Here is a 27440-nt window from a genome sequence, read left to right as displayed (position 1 = left end):
AAGCAGACGTTGTAAAAACGAGCCAGACTGGAAACAATGCAGGTTAAAAAGAAGAAGGCTATCATACCTTTCAACTGACTTGTTTTAATATACATGAGATAAAGGCCTGAAAAAAAGGTAAAAACCAAAGAAAAGGGCCTCGGAATTTCTCCTTTTGGTGTGGCCATAGGTGCTCTGAACATTATCCCTCTACTATTTCATCTTCCATTCTCTGTGCTATTAGCGGATAAATTTCTTATTAGCGGATATACATCTTGTAACAAGCATAGTAATGGTTTTACTCCTTCCCATTCACAACATTGCAACTCCTGTAAATATTACATGTGTAGATTTTCACAGTTATGAACAACATAAAGTTAACATTTTTTTCCCTGCATTAAAGGGGTCGTTCAACTTTGAGTTAACTTTTAGTACGATGTAGAGAGGGATATTCCTAGACAATTTGCAATTGGTTTTCATTTTTTATTATTTGTGGTTTTTGAGTTATTTAGCTTTTTATTCAGCAGCTCTCCAGTTTGCAATTTCAGCCATCTGACTGCTAGGATCCAAATTACTCTAGCAACCATGAATGCAATATAAATAGGAGAGGCCTGCATAGAAAGATCAGTAATAAATAGTAGCAAAAACAATACATTTGTAGCCTTACAGAACATTTGGTTTTTAGATGGTGACCCCCATTTGAAAGCTGGAAAGACTCGGACGATTCTTCTTTCCAAATAAATAAATCATGAAGACCAATTGAAAAGTTGCTTAGAATTGGCCATTCTGTAATATACTAAAAGTTAATGTAAAGGTGATCCACCCCTTTAAAGGAGAAGTCAACCCTTTAAGAAAAAAAACCCGCACCCCCCCACAGAGACCTCCCTCCCCCCAGCCTAACTGCCCCTACGGGGAAATGTCCCATACTTTACACGTACCCCTTGTCGCAGATTCTGCCATCGGAGTTCCATGCAGCCATTTTCCGGGTCTTCGTGTCTTCTTACGGCAAATCAGCAATTTTCTTCAGTTTCAGCGCATGTGCAGTTGTCGCAAACCGGCAAAATTGCTCAATTACGCATTCGCCAACATGTCGATCTCCCACTCAGCTTGCCAGACCCGGAAGATGGCTGCTTGGAACGCCAATGCCAGAATCTGCACTGAGGGGTAAGTATGGGCCATTTCCCGGGGGGGGGGGCAGTTCGGCTGGTGCGAGGAGGGAGGGGGTTTCCGTGCAGTGGGGGGTACAGGTTTTTCTTAAAGGGTTGACTTCTCCTTTAAAATTACTTATTTTCAATTTTTTAATAGACTAAGGGGCAGATATATCAAGGGTTGCATTGAAAATTGGATTAAAATTTTCGATTTTTTTTATATTCAAAACCCTCAAATTCAACTAGGGAGTCATTTCATTCAACTTGAGTTTTTTTTAAATAATTCAAATTCAATTTTCGAGATTTATCATACTCTGGCCCTTTAAGAATTTGAATTTGACTAAACACCAACTAAAACTTGATGAATTACTGTTTAAAGGACCAGTAACATAAAAAAAGTTTTTTAAAAAAAAATTGTACTTAACGGAAAAAAAAACACATTTAACTTTAAATTCGCAATGTCTTTATTAAGAAACTAGACATTAAGCCCGTTAAATTAACGGGCGCTAGAACATATGTAGTCAAACATTTATAAAAACAGAATTGTTCTAGTCTAAAAAAAATTCGCCAGAGACGGTCCGTGGGACACATGCGCAGTAGCGCAATCCCACGGACACAGGGACTGGACGCAGAGACACTTCAACTTTATTATTTAATAGGCCGCCAGAGACGGTCCGTGGGGCACATGCGCAGTAGCGCAATCCCACGGACACAGGGACTGGACGCAGAGACACTTCAACTTTATTATATAGGATAACTTACCGATTTTCCGCTTGCGCTCCTCTACAGAAACGGCGACGATCCATCGTGAGGCGCTCAATTTCTCTTCCCTGCCTTCTATAGGAGATAGCCAGGGAGGAGAAATCGAGCTCAGCACGATAGAGCGTCGTCCTGTCGCCGTTTCTGAAGAGGAGCACAAACGGAGAATCTGTAAGTTATTTCTTATTAAAGTTAAATGTGTCTTGGTGGTTTTTTTCATTAAGTACAAATACATTTTTTTTTTTGTTACTGGTCCTTTAAGACAATGGGAGAGGTGCAGGGATCAATTTGGAGATGTTTGCAGCCTTCCTGACATTCGAGGTTTTTATCTGAGAAAAAACTTGAATAGAGTTTGATCAAATTCGATTCGAGTTTTCGGCTCGTTTAAATGCGTCAGTTTAAAAAAAAAAAAATTTTAATAATACATTTCGATTGGTCGAATTTATGGGAGTAGTTTTAAAAAAGTCACACGAATTCTAAATTTGACCCTTCATAAATGTGCCTCTAAATGATCTAGGAGATTGATGAATTGTAATTCGTAACCATATGAACACAGTGTTCTACAGCTTGGGACACTTCTTTGTCTAGAGAGCCAATTATTGCTTGTTCTATATGATTTGAGACATGTGATTCATTGGAGCCACAGAAAATCATGTGAGATAATAGCACATGTTGGGGCACAGCCTACGAATATCTGGAGAACAGCTAAGAGCTGGGACTTAGACAAAACCCTGCTCTATATCTGCTCCAGTGAAATATATTCCAGTGATGTAAATGATGTTTCACAAACTAATCTGTGTACCTGTGGCATAAATATGTTTTTATCATATCTGCAAGCAAGGCTGACGAATGCAATGTTATCTTATCAGTACAGGTATAGGACTGGTTATCCAGAATGCTTTACAGATAACGCATCTGTCTGTAATTTGGATCGTCATACTTTAAATCTACTATAAAATCATACAAACATTAAATAAACCCAATAGGGATCAAGTACAAGCTATTGTTTTATTATTACATTAGAAAAGGGAAATTATTTTCAAAAAATTTAATTATTTAATTATAATGGAGTCTATGGAAGACAGGCATTCTGTAATTCGGAGCTTTCTGGAAACCGGGTTTCCGGATAATGGATACCATACCTGTACATATGTGCAGGGTCTGCCATATTGCTGCATTCATGTAAACATTAAATAAACCCAATAGGCTGGTTTTGCTTCCAATAAGGATTAATATATCTTAGTTGGGATCAAGTACAAGCTACTGTTTTATTATTACAGAGAAAAGGGAAATTATTTTCAAAAAATTGGATTATTTAATTATAATGGAGTCTATGGAAGACAGGCATTCTGTAATTCTGAGCTTTCTGGAAACTGAGTTTCCGGATAACGGAACCCATACCTGTACATATGTGCAGGATCTGCCATATTGCTGCATTCATGTAAACATTAAATAAACCCAACAGGCTGGTTTTGCTTCCAATAAGGATTAATTATAACTCAGTAGGGATCAAGTACAAGCTTATGTTTTATTATTACAGAGAAAAAGGAAAATATTTTTGAAAAATAGGATTATTTGGATAAAGTTGAGTCTATGGGACATGGCCTTTCTGTAATTCAAAACTTTCTTGATAAGGGATCCAATACCTGTATTGAAAAGATAGTTCTCTTTCTATATTTCATGGTTAGCTCCGTTGCATCTCACTCATTTTAGACCTATTCACCTATGTTGGCCTCCCGGTCTGTCTCTGTTGCCCACGTGAAAATATAGATTTTTATATTGATAAAACTTGATTTCTAAATACTAAGTGAGCGATGCACGCAGCTAAAGAAACATAAAACTGATCAAAAAAACAATATATACTGTAAAACAGAGGCAACAGTAACAAAGGGATAGTATTCACCTAAAATCTCTTTAGTAAATTAAATAGTACTAGGTGTTGAAATGACATCTGACTATTGTTTACATTTTTAAAAATCTATCTTTTATCTTTCTAAAGCAATCATTTGAAAGCTGGGCTATGGCTATGTGCACTGAACAGGGAAATTTATTTAGAGCTCTCTATCTACCTTTGAGCAAACAAATCAACCAACCTCTCCCTTATCTAAGCAGCATCAGTCTATTATCAAGGGCATCTCGATGGACTGGTAGTTTTATCAGATCCCTTTAAGTTCTTTGGGACTAGAAGAGAGAGGAAGCACTAACGTGAAACTGGCTTTGTTTAGTGCCACAAATAACAGAAATGATGTAGGCAAAAAGTGTGTTCAGTACAAGTCTGATTCATTCAGCCAATGTTGAAAATGTATACCGCTCCTTTTAAGGAGACGGAAAGGTTAAAACTAAGTAAGCCTTATCAGAAAGGTCCACCTAAATACACCAGTAAACCCTGCTCTGAGTCCTCTGTCATAAGAAACACTGCATTTCTTTCCTTCTTTTGTGTACACATGGGCTTCTGTATCAGACTTCCTGTTTTCATCTTAAACCTCCTCGCCCTGGGCGTGAGCATGCTCAGTTTGCTCCTCTCCCCCTCCCTCCTCTGCTGTAATGTGAGCTCAGAGCTATAAGTGAGCAAGGAGAGACTCGGAAGTGATGTCACACCAAGCTAATACTGCAGCTGCTATCCTAAACAAACAGAGAGCTTCTAGAGCTTTTTACTCGGGTATGGTAAAACATTCTACAGAATAAATAAAGCATTCTAGCTTGCACTATTGCAGCTAATCTATTGGCAATAAAATGCCTCCGTAGCTTTACTTCTCCTTTAACAAGCCATAAATGTGTCCTGTTCCATTCACTCTCTAGCTACATTTTTCTGTGTAAGAATTATGGCAGGATCAAGGGATAAGACAATTTTGCCTTTGCTCTGATTCAAGGTTACAGTTTCTGACTTTAGTACAGTAACTGATTACAGTAGATTGTTATGGACTACTGAGCAAGTATTCAGTCGGAATTATTCAGATACATATTATAGTTTGTCATATCAGTTATTATAAACGGGAATGTTAGAAGAAGCTGTCAGTTTGTGGGGGTGGTATTTTGTTTAAGTGCTTCCTCTTCTCAAACATTTCATGAGGAATGCATGCCTGTATTTAGGTTAAAGGGTAACTAGAGTTGAATAAATAAGTATACAGAATTTAGTAATGGGTGGAGGGCACACCAATTCAGCAAATGCTGTAGGTAAACAGTGCAAGAGGTGCAAACATCAAAAGGGTACCCCTACAATGGGTACCCCACAACGTAACAATATATAGATAGGTATGCACACTCAAAAGAAGGCAAGTATGGTATATTTAAAATAAAGTTTTACTTGTTTATGCAAATAATACACACAAAGCCACAATAGTAGGCCTGTATAATACAATACATAAGCTTACATGGTATATACCTAACGTTTAAACATAGCCACAATTACATAAAAACCACCAATTTTACTAACTCACCATTTCCCCTCTCTGATCACAATATGCTCACATTTCAACTCTCACTAATTCCCTCCTCACCCCCTGCTATTCCCCAAACACGTACTTACCGTGACTTGCAAGCTATAGACGCGTCACATCTCTCTTCTTCCTTTGACTCTCTTCACTCTAATATCTCAGCCATCTCATGTCCTAATGTGGCTACCTCTGTCTACTATAGTACTCTCACCACTGCCCTAAATGAGCTTGCTCCTATAAAAACTAAACGTTCTAGACCCAAACCACTTCAACCTTGGCATACTGCTCATACAAAAGCGCTCCAAAGACACTCACGTGCACTTGAGCGTCGCTGGCGCAAATCCCGTTCAGAATCAGACTTTTGGAGCTACAAATCTGCCCTGCGCTCCTTTAACACCAGCCTCTTCCAAGCCAAACAAACATACTTTACTTCACTCATTAACTCCCTTTCTAAAAAACCAGCACAACTTTTCTCCACCTTTAACACTCTCCTTTCCCCTTCTCCACCCCCTCCATGCACATCTGTCTCTGCTCAAGATATTGCTGAGCACTTCAAAAACAAAATTGACACTATCAGAAGGGACATTACACTACTCAACCCCCCTAGACTTCCACCACCCTCCCTCCACACTCCTCAGTCCCTCCTGTGCTCCTTCACCCCTGTCACTGATGAGGAAGTCTCAAAGCTTCTGGCCTCTTCTCACCTTACCACCTGCCTGCTTGATCCAATTCCCTCAAAACTTCTCCGCAATACCAATCCTTGTCTAATCAAAGCCTTAACTCACCTATTTAATCTTTCCCTCTCAACTGGACTGTTTCCTTCTCAACTAAAACATGCTCTTGTCACCCCCATTCTGAAAAAACCCTCTCTTGATCCCTCCAATCTTGACAACCTCCGACCTATCTCTCTGCTACCTTTCATCTCTAAACTACTTGAGCGCCTAGTCTACAACCGACTTACCTCATTCCTCTCTGACAATAACCTGCTGGACCCTCTACAATCTGGTTTTAAGCCACAACACTCCACGGAAACTGCCCTGACTCGACTGACTAATGACCTTTTAACCGCTAAAGCCAACAATCACTTCTCACTACTAATACTGCTTGATCTCTCAGCCGCATTTGACACTGTAGATCACCCTCTCCTCCTCCAGTCCCTCCAGTCACTTGGCCTTCGTGACACAGCCCTGTCCTGGTTCTCTTCTTACATCACCAATCGTTCCTTCAGTGTCTCCTACAATGGAGTAGCATCTTCTCCCCTACCTCTTTCTGTTGGAGTTCCCCAAGGCTCTGTCCTGGGACCATTACTATTCTCCCTCTATACTTCCTCCCATGGCAAATTAATAAATTCTTATGGTTTCCACTACCACCTCTATGCTGACGATACTCAGATCTATCTCTCATCTCCTGATCTCAACCCAGAACTCCTAACTCGCGTCTCCTCCTGCCTGTCCGCTATCTCTACCTGGATGTCACAACGCTACCTTAAATTAAACCTCTCTAAAACTGAAATGGTTCTCTTTCCTCCAACTAACACCAGTAGCATCCCCGAAGTATCCATCATAGTTAACAATTCCACTATCACCCCCTCTCCCCAGGCCCGGTGCCTTGGGGTTATCCTAGATTCTGCCCTGTCATTCACTCCTCATATCCAGTCACTTATTAAATCTTGTCACTTCCACCTAAGGAACATATCCAAAATACGATCATTTATCACCCAAGACGCTGCCAAAATTCTTATTCACTCTCTCATCATATCGCGTCTAGACTACTGTAACTCTCTTTTAATTGGCCTCCCCCTCCAGAGACTGTCACCTCTCCAGTCCATAATGAACACTGCTGCGAGGCTCATACACCTCAGCAACCGCTCCTCCTCTGCCTCGCCATTCTGTCAATCCCTGCACTGGCTTCCATTACCTTTCAGAATCAAATTCAAATTAATGACACTGACTTTCAAAGCACTTCATAACTCTGCCCCACCCTACATCTCTGAACTCATCTCTATATACTCACCCACTCGCTTACTACGCTCCTCTACTGACCTGCTACTCAACTCTTCCCTCATTACCTCCTCACATGCTCGCATTCAAGACTTTGCAAGGGCTGCACCCCTCCTCTGGAACGCTCTCCCACGGTCTGTCCGACTTTCTCCCAACCTTTCTACTTTCAAGAAATCTCTGAAAACGCACTTCTTTCGAGAAGCCTACCCTCACTCTGCTTAACTACCAAACGCAATACCACATTTCTCACCCACTTAATTCGATCTTGCCCACTCCCACACCTTGTGTATTACTCCCTTCCCTTTAGACTGTATGCCTATGCATAGGGCCTTCCTCACCTTTTTGTACCTGTATTGACTGTGATGTTTGTTACTCCATATATTCTATGTATGTAATTCATGTGATGTAGTTGTATAATCACATTTACTTTACAGTGCTACGCAATATGTTAGCGCTATATAAATACATGTTAATAATAAATACATAACAGTAAACAGTAAGTATTACAATTATACAGCAAGGAGCAGATACACCTACCACCAGTATGAGAATGGCCCCAACGTTTCGGCGTAAGCCTTTGTGAATCCCCTTGACAAAGGCTTACGCCGAAACGTTGGGGCCATTCTCATACTGGTGGTAGGTGTATCTGCTCCTTGCTGTATAATTGTAATACTTACTGTTTACTGTTATGTAATTGTGGCTATGTTTAAACGTTAGGTATATACCATGTAAGCTTATGTATTGTATTATACAGGCCTACTATTGTGGCTTTGTGTGTATTATTTGCATAAACAAGTAAAACTTTATTTTAAATATACCATACTTGCCTTCTTTTGAGTGTGCATACCTATCTATATATTGAATAAATAAGTAGTCTAGAAATTATATGTTTTGGGCTTCTGTGCCACCCCAAGGCCACACAGCTGACTCACGCACTGGACTACTGACTGTTATCTGATCTTAGGAACCAACTCACAAAATAATGTATACATATAACATAACATTCTCAATACTTCTATATCTAAATGAGTATAACACACTGGTACATTCTTATTTTTTACACAAAATGTCTCCTTTAAAGTAATGAAAATATAACGTACTGTTGTGCCGAACTGGTAAAATGGACGTGTTTGCTTCAGAAACTCTAAAATAGTTTATATAAACAAGCTGCTGTGTAGCCATGGGGGCAGCCATTCAAGCACAGGATACACAGTAGATAACAGATAAGTACTACTATAGTTTATATATCTGTTATCTACTGTGTATCCTGTCCTTGAATGGCTGCCCCCATGGCTATACAGTAGCTTGTTTATATAAACTATAGTAGTACTTATCTGTTATCTACTGTGTATCCTGTGCTTGAATGGCTGCCCCCATGGCTACACAGCAGCTTGTTTATATAAACTATAGTAGTACTTATCTGTTATCTACTGTGTATCCTGTGCTTGAATGGCTGCCCCCATGGCTACACAGCAGCTTGTTTATATGAACTATAATAGTTTTTCTGAAGCAAACACACCAGTTTCCCAGTGCATTATATTGTCATTCATTTAAAAACAATTGCTGCTGTTACTGTTTCTAAAGAGTCGATGAACCTCTGGGCTGATGCACGAAGTTCAAGTCTGTATAAAACAAAATTTCTATTCCATTTTAAGTGTAGTTCTTCTTTAACTCTACAGTGTGAGCGGAGAAACACTTTAGCTAAACCAAGGGAGAAGTATTTCCATTTATTTTTACTGTTGGCACCTTTTCCCTGTTTGAGAAATCCAACTGATTGGCCAAACAGACACCATGTGAGTGGCCATAAACACTACAGTAACATTTCTATTGGTCCATTTGTTTGGACTCACAGAACAAATCACAGGCAGTATATATATATATATTTATTTATTTTTTCTCAGTACTTGTCTGACCTAGAAAGAGCCAGTAGCACAAACCCCCTTTATTCTGTGAGATCGGAAAACCAGAAGCCTAATGATTTGTTTACACAAGAAGTGGAGGAGATGACAAAATAAACAAAATGATAGGACTCTATCATCCCTTTATTTGTTCTTAACTTCCCTGGGTTTAAAGCCATACTTGCTGATTCAGACAATGACCTAATTTGCTGCTATACAAACAGCTTCCATTGCTAGGAGGAGATACATTGAATTCCACTGGGCCACTATTGGGCCACTAAGTGGCAAAATAATTATATAAGTACATTTCTCAACAGAGAATGAAGACTTTCACCATGTTTGCAGGTGCAAATGAAATACAGGTATGAGATCTGTTGTCCAGAATGTTCGGGACCTGGGGTCTTCTGGATAATGGATCTTTCCATAATTTGGATTTTCATACCTTAAGTCTACTAGAAAATCCTTTAAACATTAAATAAACCCAATAGGCTATTTTGTTTCCAATAAGGATTAATTATATCTTAGTTGGGATCGAGTACAAGGCACTGTTTTATTATTAAAGGCAAAAATTAAACATTATTGGGATAAAATGGAGACTATGGGAGATGGCTATTCTGTAATTCGGAGCTTTCTGAATAACGGGTTTCCGGATCCCATACCTGTATTTTATATTAGTTCTTGCCCCTATGGAAGGTGCCAGGATGGGAAACACAAATAATGAATAAAGAAGGTTTTACCAAGTGATATTGTTTTCTCTGGTGTGGTTTGTAACTGGCCTGTTGGTGGAGGCAGAGTCTCAGGTCCAAGAGCTGAACTTGTTGAAAAGCATAGCTATAAAAATGGCTAAACGTGGTGTGAAATTCCTTCCCTGTATAATCTAATGTATGTAAACACCCTGTAATAACCTCTACCCCATGCCTGCAGTTACTAATAGAGACAGTGAATAATAGTGGAACATGAGTTGGTGTCTGTTTAAACAATAGAAAGTGTTCCGGATGATAGAGTGCAGAATTTTTATCAACCTTGCAACCTCTTTAAATACAGGAAATTTCTCCACCACGGCAATGTCTGTGGGTTTTTTCCTTTATCCCTGTGCCAATGTTACGGTGTAATCTAGATCTATAATTAAGCAATATGGCTAAATTACATATTGGTAAGCCGAGCACTAAGTTAAAGGGAATGTCAACTCCAAAAATTATATTTTGCATAATAAAAGAAAAGAAAACATTGTTTGCTTTATTTGCATTATACATTCATTACAATTTTTGCAGGGTTTTAAGTTATTTGCATATGTATTGCTATTAAAAGCAGTGTCTGTCTGTCCCTTACTATTCTCTGATCTGGTGGCTCATACAACGCAAGACAAGGCAGCTGATTAAAGGAACAGAAACATCAAAAAATGAAAGTAATACAAATATAATGTAGTGTTGCCTGCACTGGTAAAACTGGTGTGTTTGCTTCAGAAACACTACTATTGTTTATATAAATAAGCTGCTGTGTAGCAATGGGGGCAGCCATTCAAAGGAGAAAAGGCTCAGGTTACACAGCAGATAAGCTCTGTAGAACATAATGGCGTTATCGGTTATCCACTATTTAACCTGTGCCATATAGACTTTTTTCAATTACCGCCATTGCTACACGGCAACTTGTTTATATGAACTATAGTAGTGTTTCTGAAGCAAACATCAGTTTTACCAGTGCAGGGCAACACTTATGGGCCGATTTATCAAGGGTCGTATTTCGAAGTAAAAAATACTTCGAAATTCAACCATCGAATTGAAATACTTTTTTGAAATCAGTTTTACCAGTGCAGGGCAACTGAAAATGTTTAATAAATGTACAGTATATTGGAAAGTTGCTTAGAATGATGTTTTCTTTTACTAGACATTTTTATTTTGGGGTTGACTTGCCCTTTAAAGATGTCTGAAGCCTGATCTGTTGTGGACATTGAATTCCATGTCGTCAGCATATTCCAGCTTCCTAACCCTAATACATCCACGCATCCCCAAACAACCAAAAGTTTCTTAGCACCAACCCCACTCTCTCTCTCTCTTTTCTTTTTTGGTAAAAACTGAATTCTTTATAGACATTGGTTGCCCTCAGATGCAGGTAACTTGGTAATGCTATGAACCCTGTACCCCCTCTATTTATGCCCCTAACCAGCAAACAAAATATAAACTTGGATAAGTAAGAGCAAACACTAATAGGGGTGGGGATCGGCCACTGAATATGATCATCAAAATGCAAACATTCTGTAGCTGTTATTTGAAGTGTTCGCTGTAAAAGGGAACAGTTGATAGATATGATGCCTTATGTAGCTTATGTAAGAAATTTAACACTTTCAGGTCATTCTGTGCACATGCACAACAGCAAACGGGGAACAGAGGCATTACCCAGTCTCCACCCCTCAACTCCCAGCTTCCCATTCTTCCTATTCTGAAACTGCGAGTTCCACCTGCTTTCCTAGGGAAAGAATGTGAGCGCTACAGCAAGCAGGAGAAAAGAAAATATTTAGCAACTCTGTTAACATCCTACCAAACAAAAGAGTTGTATCCTTACTGGTTGATATTAAAGGAGAAGCATACATAAGGATCATTTATGTGGTCTGTGCATATGAACGGTGGATAGGACATGTACAGTATGTATCAACCAGTAGAGATTTCCAACTACAGAACTGAAATAGAGAGCAAGCGGAGTCCATAGATGACCAATTTCCTGCAGTAGAAAAAAAAATCTATGTCCCTGGCTGCCAAGCACCATAGATTGTACATTTTTGAGTTCGCCTTTGTTCAGAATCATGTGTTTTTGTCCCAAGTGAAGTGTGCGTTTCATGCTTCAAGCTTAAAAATCCTATAAAAACATTGCAACTGCCATTATCTGGATGGGAAATTTTGATATACAGTGTACACGGCTTACTGTTGAATTCTGTGTAATAATAAATAATAAATAACTGGCGGAAGAATGGTGTAAAGAGATGAGTTATGAATTTTTCATTCTCTCATTAGACTAAAGCAACAGGTTGTGTATCACAGGCATTTGTACGCTATAATTTATTTATGATGTTCCTTAATAACGTACTGTACACAGAGGCACTGAAAGAGAGAAGTCAGTTGATCAATCAAATATATGTAGTAAAACAAGATAAACCCCCCTACCATATTGCTGCTCGGATATCCGTGGTCTGAATAAAAAGTAAATAAAAAATGGATAATGCACGGTTTCCATTAAGATAACGAGCAGTCCATGAGGGATTGACTCCCAACAGAGAAGAAGCATCAAAATGAGGATATGAGACCAAAGCACCGATATATGAAAGGCTGAATGAGATTAAAAGGCTGCTCAAAAATTAATTGGCTATTAAACTGGTTTCAGTTTTATTAAGATCAAGATAGAATTATACACAGTCTAAGTCCTGCTAAACTGGTTTGTGTTAAATGTTGTAATTAAGGGGATTCGGTCATGATTTTTATGATGTAGTTTTTATTACTAAATTACACTGTTTACACTGCACTCTACAACATAAAATTTCGTTCCTGAACCAGCAAGTGTATTTTTTAGTTGTAATATTGGTGTGTAGGTGCATCTCAGGTCATTTTGCCTGGTCATGTGCTTTCAGAAAGAGCCAGCACTTTAGGATGGAACTGCTTTCTGGCAGGCTGTTGTTTCTCCTTCTCAATGTAACTGAATGTGTCTCAGTGGGACATGGGTTTTTACTATTGAGTGTTGTTCTTAGATCTACCAGGCAGCTGTTATCTTGTGTTAGGGAGCTGCTATCTGGTTACCTTCCCATTGTTCTGTCGTAAAGTTAAGGTCACACTGTGAGATTCGGGGGGATTTAGTCGCCCAGCGACTAATCGCCTCTTCTTTGGGGCATCTAATCTCTCCAAACTGCTTCCCCCTGTCTTCCGCCAGCTACAATGAAAAAACGCCTGCGGCATGGCACTCGCAGCGCTTCGTTTTCCGAAGTTGCCTCACAAGGAGCAGGCGGAAGACAGGGGGAGAAAGTTTGGGGAGATTAGTCGCCCCAAAAAGAGGCGATTAGTCGCCGGGCGACTAAATCTCCCCGAATCTCACAGTGTGAACTTACCCTTAAAACTGCAGCGGGGGGGGGGGGTGAGGGGGGGTGAGGGGGGTGATATCAGACAAGCTGCCCAATGAAATCTTCAGCATTTTGACTCCAGAAAGGTCAAAAAGCTTCTGGCCATAGCTCCAGTCAAATTCTTAGTGTTAAGCCCAAATCCAATACATGTTTAAGCACATACACTAGGACTGAGAATGTCACTAATGTTATCACTATCTCAGGGTGAAGCAACAACTTACACTGTTCTATAAGCCAGAGGCAAGAAATTATTTTTACCTTGCTGGTGGAAGCTTTGTAAGTTGTCTTCAATTTCTGGGACAGCTGGCTTGTACTGTGACTAGCTGTGAAGACAAAAGAAACAACATTAAAGGGGTTGATCACCTTTAAAATTAATTGTTAGTATGATGTAGAGAGTGATATTCGGAGGCAATTTGCAATTGGTTTTCTCTTTTTATTATTTGTGGGGGTTTTTTTTTTTAATTATTTAGCTTTTTATTCAGCAGCTCTCTAGTTTGCAGCAGTCTGTTGCTATGGTCCAAATTACCCTAGCAACTAGGCATTGATTTGAATAAGAGACTCGAATATGATTAGGAGAGACCTGAATAGAAAGAAGATTAATTTAGTATCAATAACAATCAATTTGTAGCCTTACAGGGCGTTTGTTTTTTAAATGGGGTCAGTGACCCTCATTTCAAAGCTGGAAATAGTCAGAAGAAAAAGGCAAACACATTTAAAAAACTACACAAAATATATAATGAAGATCAACTAAAAAGTTGCTTATAATTGGCCATTCTATAACATTCCATAAGTTAACTTAAATGTGACTTACCCATTAAAAGGAGAACTAAAGCTTAACTAAAGAAGTAGCTAGAAATGTTGTGGCAAGTGGCTCAAAACCTCAATGGCCATGTTTTTAAAACAACTGAATCATAGACAGAACTCAGACACCAGCCAGTGTGCTACTATCTGATAGAAAAACATCTGCAGACTAAAAGTTAAGGGGCCGTCTCAATGTATCAAGCAGAAAATGAGGTTGGTCTGTAATATAAGCTGATGCTACAGGGCTGATTATTAAATTCTGATGCTAATTGCACTGGTTTCTGTGCTGCCATGTACTAATTATCTGTATTAATTACTAATCAGCCTTATAGTGTGACATTTCTATTCTATGTGTACTGTATATTGTGAGTGGGTCCCTAAGCTCAGTAAGTGACAGCAGCACAGAGCATGTGCGGTGAATCAGCAGAGAAGAAGATGGGGAGCTACTGGGGCATCTTTGGAGACACTGATCTTTACTGCTAAAGACCAAAACATAATGTACAACATTTCTAGCGTCTTCTTTAGTTAAGCTTTACTTCACCTTTAAAACTGACTGCTGAAACATCCACCGGCAATAAGAGACTAACCAAGTACATTTATCCATTAGAGATAAATATATAATATGTCATTGCGCACCTCTACTATATCTAAAGGACGATATGAAAGAATCATTTTGTTCTTTTATTTTGTGCTCTGAAAAGCCACTATTAATATCTATTCCTACGGCATAAGGACTTTAGATGTGTGTCCTCGCTCCTAAAATGAAGACTTAAATGAATGAATGGGCTGCTCATTCTCAGTGCAATTGAGAGGAAGTATTTGTATCATGTTAAGAGACTGTAGCTCCATTCTAGAATACAATAGTTGCCACATGGCCCAATTAAACAATGCCTTGTTTCCCTTGAGCATCTGTGTGTGTATTGTGCTGACAAGCACAGCTCATGCTTTTTATAGTACACAAAAAGGCTGACCTGTATAGGATTTCAGCACACACAGCGCTGTGGGTTTTGCAGAAACCAAGCAATTAATCCCTGCTTGAGTGTATGAAACTGAATGTCATAAAGCTCTTACTCTCTCATGCAACACACATGCCAGGAAACATTTTCTGTAATATATAACTATTCTTACCTTTTGTTTTCATCTGTCCTTTGCTTAATTCCGCTCCATCTATGGCCTGCCCTTCCACTGCCAAGCGATCGTTCAGTGTATCTATTTCCCGACGTACTTTTTACATATGGGGGAAAAAATAGAAATATGGTTAAGTACCACTTCCTTTTAATGTTATCTGACATTTAGAACACTAACTCAGCAATATCTGACCTTTAACCCTGTAGACCTCTCTGCCATGGCACCCCTAACCCTTATAAAATATTAGGGATGCACCGAATCCAGGACTCGGTTCGAGATTCGGCCTTTTTCAGTCCTTCTGCCCGGCCGAACCGAATCCAAATTTGCATATGCAAATTAGGGGCAGGAGAGAAATCTCATGACTTTTTGTCACAAAACAAGGAAGTAAAAAATGTTTTTCCCTTCACACCCCTAATTTGCATATGCAAATTCGGATTCGGCATTTGGGCGAATCTTTCGCAAAGGATTCAGGGGTTCGGCCGAATCCAAAATAGTGGATTCGGTGCATCCCTATAAAATATGAAGGCAGAAAACTCAAATATTTAATGTAAAAAACAAGAATGTATCAGTGCATTAAGCACTTTAAGATATAGAAGGAATGTGCTTTAAAAAGTTGTGTTTCTGGTTACTTTTTGGAAAATGTCTGTAAAAAATCCTACTAGTCCCGCCCATCTGTTCCACTTCCTGCTGCCTCCTTTCCCAGGCTGTGCAGGGGAGCCGCCAGCACTCAACTCACTGCACTGTAGGACAGGAACCAATCAGCAGCTAGGCTGACCTGATAGGGAACTGAAGCCTGCCTTTGCTTGTGTGACTGCAGGGCTGTGATTGGCTGTCCTCCTCATACTGTGCTTCTGACAGAGAACATAATACGCCTACCCCTTATACATTATTGTCTACACAATTAGGGGGGGGGTTTCGTTTATCCTATATGTCTCCTTTAAGCGACGTTAAAAGATAAAATATTGAGTGCACAATAAGTATTTCTATAACATGACCACGAGGAAGTCTTTAGTTTAGAGGTGTCAGTATCACTCTAAAAACACAAGCACACATTTTACAAGCCACTGAATGAATACTGGATCATAGGGTGTATAGAAAGCGCTGAGCCAGCAAAGAGGTTGTGTTTGCAGCTGAAGAGTAAAACTTTGGGTTGTTCAGTTACGGGCAGATTTATCAAAGGTCGAGGTGAATTTTTGAATTTAAAATACGAATTTAGAGCTATTTTTGTGTTCTTTGACTAGGGAATAGTCCAAATTCGATTTGAATTTGCAAAAAATTTGAATATCGAAATGTATAATTTACTAAAAGGGTCTATTTAGTAAATATATTATAGCACACCTAGGGGCCCATTTACTAAAGGTCGAAGTGAATTTCCGAATGAAAAAAACTTCGAATTTCGAAGTAAATTTTGGGTACTTCGTCCATCGAATAGGCCAAATTCGACTGATTCGAATTGAAAATACTTCACAAATTCGACCATTCAAAAATCGAAGTACTGTCTCTTTAAAAGACTTTGACACTTTACCACCTTAAACCTGCCGAATTGCTATGGGGACCTCCTAGAACCCATACCCAGTATTGGGCTAAGTTTTGAGAATTCAAAGGATTTTTTTGTAAAATCGTAGGATCGAATCCTTCTCCTTTAATTATAATGGCGCACAACATCCCCAATTGTCTGACTCGTAGCAAAATAATCAGCACAGAATCAATACTTGGGTACTGATATATTTAAGTATAGCACGTCTACAGTGCTGGTTTCTAAAAACTAGAGATGCACCAAATCCAGGATTCGGTTTGGGATTCGGAATTTTTCAGCAGTATTCAGAATCCTTCTGCCCGGCCTAACCGAATCTGAATCCGAATTTGCATATGCAAATTAGGGGCAGGGAGGAAAATCATGTGACTTTTTCCCCGATCCAACCCCTAATTTGCATATGCAAATTAGGATTCCGATTTGCCCGAATCTTTCGCGAAGGATTCATGGGTTTGGCCTACTAAAAACACAGCCTCAAAGCAGCTTTTGGGGAGGCAAGGGTTCAACGCCATGTACTAAATTGGATTCCGGCCAGGACACTATCTACAAGCAATTTGTGTGAGTTTCCTCTGCGTAATTCGGTTTCCATCCACACTCCAAAAGCATACAGGCAGATTAACTGGCTCCTCATAAAACTGACCCTAATGTGTGTGACTGTATAAGGGACCTTAGACAGTACCAGGGACTGATGTGACTGATCTAGAAACACTCTGCGTAAAATGCTGCTTATTTTTGGAAATTTTGGATAGAAATAATTAACCAATAATAATACCTGATGTATTAATATCTATGCAAGCTGCACCATTTATTTTTATCATTAGATATCCGTTGAAAACAGGGATGCACCGAATCCACTATTTTGGATTCGGCCGAACCCCCGAATCATTCGTGAAAGATTCGGCCGAATACTGAATCCTAATATGCATATGCAAATTAGGGGTGGGAAAAACATTTTTTACTTCCTTGTTTTGTGACAAAAAGTCACGCAATTTCCTTCCCCGCCCCTAATTTGCATGTGCAAATTCGGATTCGGTTTGGCCAGGCAGAAGGATTTGGCTGAATCCGAATCCTGCTGAAAAAGGCCGAACTGAATCTATATATTGCTGGAAAATAAGGAAACTGTAAAGTCCTTCTCTAGAAACAAATACTCACATTCCAAGTTCTCCAAGTAAAGATTCTCAAATTCTCTTTCTATTTGCCCGAAAAGCTCCAGCAGTGTATTGCGAACGGATGGCGGAAGCTTGGAATCCTTTAAGCATATAAATGGAGAAGAAACAAAAAATAAACACATTAAATCAGTTTCCAGCTCACATAGTCTATTAAAAACCAAGCAGAGTGTCTCCGAAGAAGAAGAATAACAAGGACAAGGAGAGAAAAAGCGACTAGTGAGGATTGAAGTTCATTTCCACTATTTTTGGTTCTGTAATGTTTTGCTTTTTTTTTTTTTTAATTAAAAAGATTTTTCCTTAATTCTATTTAGGGATGAACCGAATCCACGATCGGTTCGGGATTCGGCCTTTTTCAGCAAGATTCGGTTTCTGCTGAATCCTTCTGCCCAGCCAAACCAAATTTGTATGTGAAAATTAGGGGCGGGAGGGAAATCATGTGACCTTTTTGTCACAAAACAAGGAAGTAAAAACCCAACCCTAATTTGTATATGCAAATTAGGATTCGGATTTGGTTCGGTATTCGGCCGAATCTTTAGCAAAGGTTTCGAGGGTTCGGCCGAATCCAAAATAGTGTATTCGGTGCATCCCTAATTCTATTTCTTGTAATGCTTTTCAAATTAGCCCCCTATTCTGCTTTTTTTCTAGCCTGCGGCTCATAGTTTGTGTAACTGGCGCTTTTATTATTACTTATTTAAATATGAAATTGTTACTTTTTTTGTACAGGTATGGGACCTGTTATCCAGAATGCTCTGGACCTGGGGTTTTCCTAATAATTCCCTTCAGTAATTTGGATCTTCATACCTTAAGTCCACTAGAAAATCATGTAAACATTAAATAAACCCAATAGGCTGGTTTTGCTCCCAATAAGGATTAAAAGACTAATGTAATTATTTATTTTTTTTTTTAAAAAAAAATAGTTTCTACTAAACGGAAAAAAAAAAACCCACCAAGGCAGTTTTAACTTTCAATTCGTTCTTAATGAAAACTTTCAGTTTTCATTAAGAAATTACTTACTGATTCTCTGCTTGGCGGCGACAGGGCTACGATCCATCGTGTGGCACTCGATTTCTCCTCCCTGCCTTCTATAGGAGATAGCCAGGGAGGAGAAATCAAGCGCCGCACGATGGATCGTCGCCCTGTCGTTAAGTAGAAACAAATATTTTTTTTACATTTTTTATGTTACTGGTCCTTTAATAATATCTTAGTTGGGATCAAGTTCAAGGTACTGTTTTATTACTACAGAGAAAAAGGAAATCATTCTTAAAAATTTGGATTATTTGGATAAAATGGAATCTATGGGAGACGAGCTTTCCGTAATTCTAAGCTTTCTGGATACTGCGTTTCCGGATAACGGATCCACACCTTTTGCGTATATTTGTATTCACGCCCACTTCAATTCTGACTTCCAAACTGCTGCCTGGTTATTGGGTTGATTAAGCATTAGTGGTTTGAATTGCAGGTTGTTTCAGAATATTACTGTCGACATCAAACTAAACATTCATTTTAGGGTAAGGTCACACCTGGAGATTCGGCTCACAAGGAAACTTCAGGCGACTTCGGAAAACGAAGTGCCGCGAGTGCCATGCCGCAGTCGATTTCTCATTCTAGCAGGCCGAAGACAGGGGGAAGCCATCCGGGAGATTAGTCGCCCCAAAGAAGAGGCGATTAGATGCCGGGCGACTAAGTCTCCCCGGATCTCCAGGTGTGACCTTACCCTTAAAGTGAACTTACCCTATAAATGAAATTGCACAGGGAACAGAAAGTTGCATCTAACCTGTATTTTTATCATGGTTTTACTCTGAAGTCATACACAGGTTTTTATGATTCTAGACACAAGTCTGCAATACCTTTTACCTCACGGAAGTCACTTCAGTCCATGTTTATTATGAATGTGCCACAGAATATACTTTAGCACTTTCCGTTTCTAATATACTATTGATGTTGTGGTACAAAGTTCAACTTTATATACCTTAACTGTGATGCGAGGCACTGCTCAGAAACTGAAGGCTGGAGATATTCACCATAGAGAGCAGCTGAAAACCTATTCTGGGTCAGCAGATGATGCAAGTGGAAAAAAGGAGAGTGTTGCCTCCCAGTTGGGGACAAGTCATTGGAAATGTACAGACAAACAATAATCCCTACTGGGATATACATGAACTGAACCAAGGCAAGGGTTTTAATATTGCTTTTAAAGGAATATTATCAGTTACTTTCATTTGTAAATGATAAAACTTAAAGGGGTTGTTCACCTTTTAATTAGCTTTCAGTATGATGTAGAGAGTGATATTCTGAGACGATTTGCAATTGGTTTACATTTTTTATTATTTGTGGTTTTTGAGTTATTTTATTTTTATTCAGCAGCTCTTCAGTTGGCAATTTTTAGCAATTTGGTTGCTAGGGTCCAAAATACCCTAGCAACTAGTGATGTGCAGGTCGACCCGATACCTGCGGGACCTGCAGGTTTACCCGCCACCTTCAAATGCCGACTTCCGAGTTACGGTTTTATAGTCTGGCGTCTGCTCGCCCCGCCACTTTTGCGACGTCATCGGCGGGGCAGGTCGGCGCGGGTCTATATAAGGACCCTGGAAGCGCAGTTGTGAGCGGGCGCGGGCTGGAGCAGGGTTAGGGTCAGGAAAACCCTGACCCGCACATCACTACCAGCAACCATGTGCTGAATTGAATAAGAGACTGGACTATGGATAGCAGAGAGCTGAATAGGAAGATGAGTGATACAGAGTAGTAATTATAATAATTTTGTAACGTTTCAGGGTCTATGTTTTTGGATGGGTTCAGTGATCCCCATTTGAAAGCTGGAAAGAGTGAGAAGAGAACGGCAAATAATTAAAAAACATAGAAAAAATAAATAGAAAATTGAAAAGTTGCTTAGAATTGACCATTCTATAGCATACTAAAAGTTAAATTAAAGGTGAACCTCCCCTTTAAACAAATATTAAAGGGTAACTATCGCGAAAATTAATACTGAAATAAGAAACTTTGTAAATACAATCAATTAACTATTGTGCGTCGTTTCTAAAATAATACAGTTCGTCTTCACTATTCCTCTCTCAGCATCTGTTTCTCTTCATTCTGTCTTCATGCAGCAGTTGGGTGTCAGATGAATGATCCAATATATCTTATAGGGGGGCTTACTTTCCTAGCAGATGTATTAGAGCTCTCTCAGATAACTGATTCCAGTACAAACAAAATAACTGCCTTTTGCACAAATCCTGCATGTAGAGAGACATGATGTCTGGTGATTTTAATAGAGTGAGCTCTAATACATCTTCTAGGCAAAAGGAGCCCCCCTATAAGATATATTGGATCTAACTGTTAATAAACTTCTGAATGAAGAGAGAATGAAAAGAAACTGATGCTGAGAGAGGAATAATGAAGATAAACTTGATTATTTAAAAAAAAAAGTACAGAATTTTTAATTGATTGTATTTAGAAAGTTTCTGATTTCAGTATGATGAAGCGTATATTATATTTTCGCTATAGTCCCCCAATAATATTTATGGCTAGATTCTTTATTCTGTCACTAGGGAAAGTAGAAAAAAAATCTCTTCCTAATTTCCGAACCCTTGGCCACCCTAATCTTCAGGAAAACTAGCGGTAGGTCAAGCTTGGATTTGCAGCCTGGTAGCTACGATAATTAAACCATAGCAACGAGGCCGTGGTTTCGAAGTCAGAGCAGATGATGAGCAGGCGAGGGTCTGAATAGAAAGAGGCCGCCTTTATGGATAGAAGAGAAATTATTGGGGTACTCAAGAGGGATAACTCATTTCAATACAAATGAGTTACAACGTGAATGACTCTCTGTTGCTGTGAGTTGGAACTTAGAAATCTCACCTGTCCTTCCAACATGTCTCTCTGCAGCCCGAGGCGATCTTGCTCTGAGCTGTTGGTCCTCTTTATGGACAGGCTGTGAGATTTGCGTTTCTGCTTGGTCTGGCGTGCAGCTGCCCAGCTTCCACTTTCAGTGGGCATCCCTCCTCCAAGAAGTGGCTTCAAGAGAGTTAATAAACAAACTGCAAAGAAACAGCACATTTTAATTAGAAGACTCCTGCAGACAGAGCCGGTTAGTATGAGGGGGAGCATATTTACTTTAAATTGTATTCCAGCATTGCTGCATATTTATTTTAGCATTATTACACAGCATTTAGTTCTCCTTTAATTAAGCCCAGAGTTTTATTTCCATAGTTGCCAGTGTGGCCTGTTTCCAGAAGTAGATGGTACAGGAATTTGCTCAGTTTTACAACCATCTATCTTGGTGGCTGCTGGCAGCAGATGAAGTTGATATTCTGTCAAATATCGGAGAAAGAATAGTGTTTTATTTATTTTATTTTTTTGTTACGACAACTGCTGAAAAATTTTGTATTATGATTGCACTGACTGAATCATAAACAAGGCTGAGCATGGAAATCCATTATATCTTACAAGAACGCTAAAATCAAAGATGTGCCGTGGCTTTGCAGCTGCCCACACAACAGCGCTACAAAACAAACGTTTCCTGAATATTAGTACGGAAATAGCAGATTTTCATTCTGCAAACAAATTAGTTAACAGATCCAGCTCAGAACACACACACAATGCTGCAAGTGCATTCATGCAAACACCATTAGCACACCGGTCCTTAAAGGAACAGCTACAGCAAAAAACAAGTATTTTAAAGGACAAAGACAGTTAAACTAAAGAAATAGGCTAGAAATGTTGTAAATTATGTTTTGAGCTTCTGTGCCAGCCCAAGGCGACCAAAGCCCTTTAGCAGTAAAGATCTGTGTTTCCAAAGATGCCCCAGTAGCTCCCCATCTTCTTTTCTGCTGATTCACTGCACAAGCTCTGTGCTGCTGTCACTTACTGAGCTTAGGGACCCACTCACAATATACAGTACACATAGAATAGAAATGTCACAGTATAAGGCTGATTAGTAATTAATACAGATAATTATTACATGGCTGCACAGAAACCAGTGCAATTAGCATCAGAATTTAATAATCAGCCCTGTAGCATCAGCTTATATTAAAGGGGAAGCTCATTTTCTGCTGGATAATTAGTGACGAGCCCTAAGCTTAGCTTCTCAACAGCCAATCAGAGCCCACTGAGCATGTGAGTGTCACAGACACTTTCCAAGATGGTGACCCCCTGTGACAAGTTTGAAGTCCTGGATCATTGCTGCTATTGACAAGCTGAAACTTTAGCCTCGTGCAATAAGTTTTGTATATAAAATATAGTACTTTTAGCCATTCATTTTTAGGGGTTAGTTCTCCTTTAAAGGATAACTAATTGCACTGGTTTCTGTGCTGCCATGTAGTAATTATCTGTATTAATTACTAATCAGCCTTATATTGTGACATTTCTATTCTATGTGTACTGTATATTGTGAGTGGGTCCCTAAGCTCAGTAAGTGACAGCAGCACAGAGCATGTGCAGGGAATCAGCAGAAAAGAAGATGGGGAGCTACTGGGGCATCTTTGGAGACACAGATCTTTACTGCTAAAGGGCTGTGGTTGCCTTGAGCAGGTACAGAAGCACAACATTTCTAGCTACATCTTTAGCTAGGCTTTAGTTCTCCTTTAAAACCTTTTTTGCACTTGTAATAAGAAGTCCCCGTAGCTCTGCTCAGTTCACAGTTTCAAGATTTCTGTTCTGCTTTTAGCAATGATTTTACACTTTCTGTCTAGAAAGTGAGCTAAGAAATATGAAGCTCTGTAACAGTGTATTTCACACAGTTGTGTCACATACATAACAACTACTCAGAGTTCCTTTTCCTTTTCAACTCCACCCAAAACCGGTGAGAAGGTTGAACAAAGTCAATTTCCAGGCTCTGTTTCCTGCTGGCTAATTCATTAAGTAAACAGTTTTTTCTGGAACCCACAGGCTGTATGCCTACATATACACATGGGAAATAATATCTGCTTATGGCACAGAACATTCAACTGCATTTAAAGGGGTTGTTCGCCTTTAAATAACTTTCAGTATGACAAAGAGAGTGATATTCTGAGACCGTTTGCAATTGGGTTTCATTTATTATTATTATTGTTGTTTGTGGTTTTCGATTTATTTAGCCTTTTTTTCCAGCAGCTCTCCAGTTTGCAATTTCTCCAACCTGGTTGCTAGGGTACAAATTACCGTGGCAACCTTGCACTGATCTAAAGAAGAGACTGGAATATCAATAAGAGAGGAATGCATAAAAAGATGAGAAATAAAAAGTAGCAATAACAATTTGTTTTTTAGCTGGGGTCAGAGACCCATTTGGAAGCTGAAAGGAGTAAGAAGAAGAAGACAAATGAGTCTAAAACTATAAGAAAGAAAAAATGTAGGCCAATTGAAAAATGAGGGATGCACCGAATCCAGGATTCGGTTTGGGATTCGGCCAGGATTCAGGCTTTTTCAGCAGGATTCGGCAGAATCCTTCTGCCCGACCGAACCGAATCCTAATTTGCATATGCAAATTAGGGACTTGGAGGGAAATCTTGTGACTTTTGTCATAAAACAAGTAAAACATGTTTTCCCCTTCTCACCCCTAATTTGCATATGCAAATTAGGATTCGGATTCGGTATTTGGCTGAATCTTCCTAGAAGGATTCGGGATTTTCGGCCGAATCCAAAATAGTGGATTCGGTGCATCCCTATTAGAAATAGGCATTCTATTACATACTAAAAAATTTACTTAAAAGCAACTGTCCAGCTATGGAAGTTCATCTTCAGGTTGTCCTTGCTCTTGCATTTACCCATCCTTCTCTTTTATGAACATTTTTTAACTCTAAACATGTCTCACCTCTCCCCTAAGATATTTCCAGTGGAAGATCTTCTCTTATTGCATCACAAAGACGTCTTCGAAAACATGGTTGAAATCTAAATCTACAGAAAAGTCAATTCTCCCCCCTAGCAGGACTGTATCTTGATCCAAGATATTGACCATTTAAGCAACAGCTATGGTGGCCATCCATGGTCAGATTTAATCTGTCAATTAGCCTTAAAGTGGCCATTCACGGGCAGATTAAAGCTGCCGATATCGATCCTTTAGACCAATTCGGCATCTTATCTGCCCATGTGTGGGGCTCCCGATGGGTCCTGCCGATCAATATCAGGCCAAAAGTCGGGCAGATATCCATCGGCCAAGTTTGATTTTGTTTCTACGATCCAGGACTGGGATCCAGTTCCTGTGACACTGTCCTGTGCCCAGCCGTTAGTTGGCATATTGGTTAAGATCCGCTCGTTTGGCGACCTTGCCAAACGAGAGGATCGTATAGTATATGGCCACCTTTAGACTTCAGACCTAAGCTAGCCATAGACGCAAAGATACTATCAAGCGAAACGGATGGTACGATTTTCAGACCATTTGTGGATCGTCCGGACATTCTTCGTACCATGGCGATTGGTCATTCAGTCGATTGGACGGGTTAAAAGATTTTTATCGGCTAACGATAATATTTCTGCATGTACATGTATGGGACCTGTTATCCAGAATGCTTGGAACTTTTCGGATAACGGATATTTCTGTAATTGAGATCTTCATACCTTAAGTCTACTAGAAAATCATTTTAACATGAAATAAACCCAATAGGCTGGTTTTGCTTCCAATAAGGATTAATTATATCTTAATTGGGATCGAGTTTTCATTTGAAAAATTTGGATTATTTGTATAAAGTGGTGTCTATGGGAGACGGCCTTTAGGTCATTCAAAGATTTCTGGATAACAGGTTTCCAGATAATGAATCCCATACCTGTACTATCGTTCAAAACGACAGTTCGTACGATGTTCAGACCGTTCGTCCTGACATTTTTCGTACCATAGCGATTGGTCATTCAGTCGATCTGACAGGTTCAAAGATATAAATTATATTGGTTAATGATAATCTCTCTGCGTGTATTGTTTATCTGATGATATCAATGGGAGATGGTCAGACTATTGCAATCGTTCGTTTAGTCGATCGGACAGATTAGAAGGTTTCTATTGGCCAAACAGAGTCTCCTGTAATCTGCCTGTCCACATAGGGGCTACCAATAGCCAATCACAGCACTTATCTGGCACCCCAGGAACTTTTTCATGCTTGTGTTGCTCCCCAACTCTTTTTACATTTGAATATGGCTCGCAGTTAAAAAGGGTTGGGGATCACTTTTGCCTGCCCAGATAAGAGGTACGGGACCTGTTATCCAGAATGTTTGGGAACTGGAGTTGACCAGATAATGGATCTTTCTGTAATGTGGATCTTCATTTCAAGTCTACTAGAACAACATGTAAACATTAAAGGGGTGGTTTACCTTTAAGTTGACTTTTAGTATGTTATAGAATGGCTAATTCTAAGCCACTTCTTAATTGGTCTTCATCTACTTTTTTTTTATAATTTTTTCATTTATTTGCCTTTTTCTTAGGGATGCACCTAATCATCATAATATTTTGGATTTGGCCGAACCCCTGAATCCTTTGCAAAAGATTTGGCCGAATACTGAACCGAATCAAAAAAAATGTACTTCCTTGTTTTGTGACAAAAAGTCACGTGATTGCCCTGCTCGGACCTAATTTGGATATGCTAATTAGAATTCGGATGGGCCAGGCAGAAGGATTCGGCCGAATCCATGGCGAATCCCGAACCGAATCCTGGATTCAGTGTATCCCAAATTTTTCTTCTCATTATTTTCAGCATTCAAATGGGGGGGTCACTAACCCCATCCAAAATAAATGCTCTGTAAAGTTACATTCACAGGCTGGTTTTGCTTCCAATAAGGATTAATTATATCTTAGTTGGGATCAAGTACAAACTACTGTTTTATTATAACACGGAAAAAGGAAAATTTTTTAAAAATTGATTATTTGGATAAAATGGAGTCTATGGGAGTTGGCCACTCCGTAATTCTGAGATTTTGAATAACGGGTTTCCGGATAACGGATCGCATACCTGTACACGGCACGATATAACCCTAGAGCATTTTGTGAATATGTACTAGGGGAAACATTAATGCTTTATCTGCAAAAAACAATGCCCACTGTTTTATTATTACAGAGAAAAAGGAAATCATTTTTAAAAATATTTGATTACTTGGATAAGCCTCCGGAAATTCGCCAGCGATGGCTTCGCTCACATCACCACACTTCGCCAATCGAAAATTCGCCAGGACAAAGCTAATTCACTAAAATGCGAAGTTGCGTCCGGGGCACCGAGCAAAGTTTCGATAGCATTAATTCGGCAAGCAAAGAGAAGTTGCGCTATCGTTGGCTAATTTGCATACGGTGGGAAGTTAAATTTCAATGGACGTATATGTTGCAGCCAATACACTACACAAGCCCAGGGAACCTTAATAAAATAAAATAAAGTTGTTATATTTCCCTACACATGAGCCCAGTGTATAGTTTATGTGTCATATGTTAAGAAATGTAGGGGGGAAGCCGGTACCCTAAAAAAAATTTATGATCTTTTGCAGCCTATCACCCTGAAAAACTGGGTTTTTTGGGACTTTGAAAAATTCTTTTTTTTTGAGGAACTCCTATC

The 27440-nt window shown here is 39.3% G+C and overlaps 1 protein-coding gene across 4 annotated transcripts in view; it reads right to left on the bottom strand.

Annotated features, from left to right (window-relative positions):
* The window catches only part of wdr37.L (WD repeat domain 37 L homeolog), a 109374-nt gene that overhangs the window by 43436 nt on the left and 38498 nt on the right, over positions 1-27440 (bottom strand). For 2 of the 4 annotated variants that reach the window (XM_041565481.1, XM_041565480.1), the window contains exons 2-6: positions 21799-21977; positions 17933-18029; positions 15247-15342; positions 13576-13640; positions 11612-11701 (exon numbers count right to left, since the gene is read on the bottom strand). In XM_041565481.1, the coding sequence (XP_041421415.1) occupies positions 11612-11701; positions 13576-13640; positions 15247-15342; positions 17933-18029; positions 21799-21936 (486 nt within the window). In that variant the 5' untranslated portion in view covers positions 21937-21977. 4 annotated transcript variants of the gene reach the window in all.

The sequence above is a fragment of the Xenopus laevis genome, chromosome 6L (assembly GCF_017654675.1).
Source record: "Xenopus laevis strain J_2021 chromosome 6L, Xenopus_laevis_v10.1, whole genome shotgun sequence".
Taxonomy (NCBI): domain Eukaryota; kingdom Metazoa; phylum Chordata; class Amphibia; order Anura; family Pipidae; genus Xenopus; species Xenopus laevis.
The sequence above is the reverse complement of the archived record's forward strand: the minus strand, read 5'-3'. Positions and strand labels throughout refer to the sequence as shown.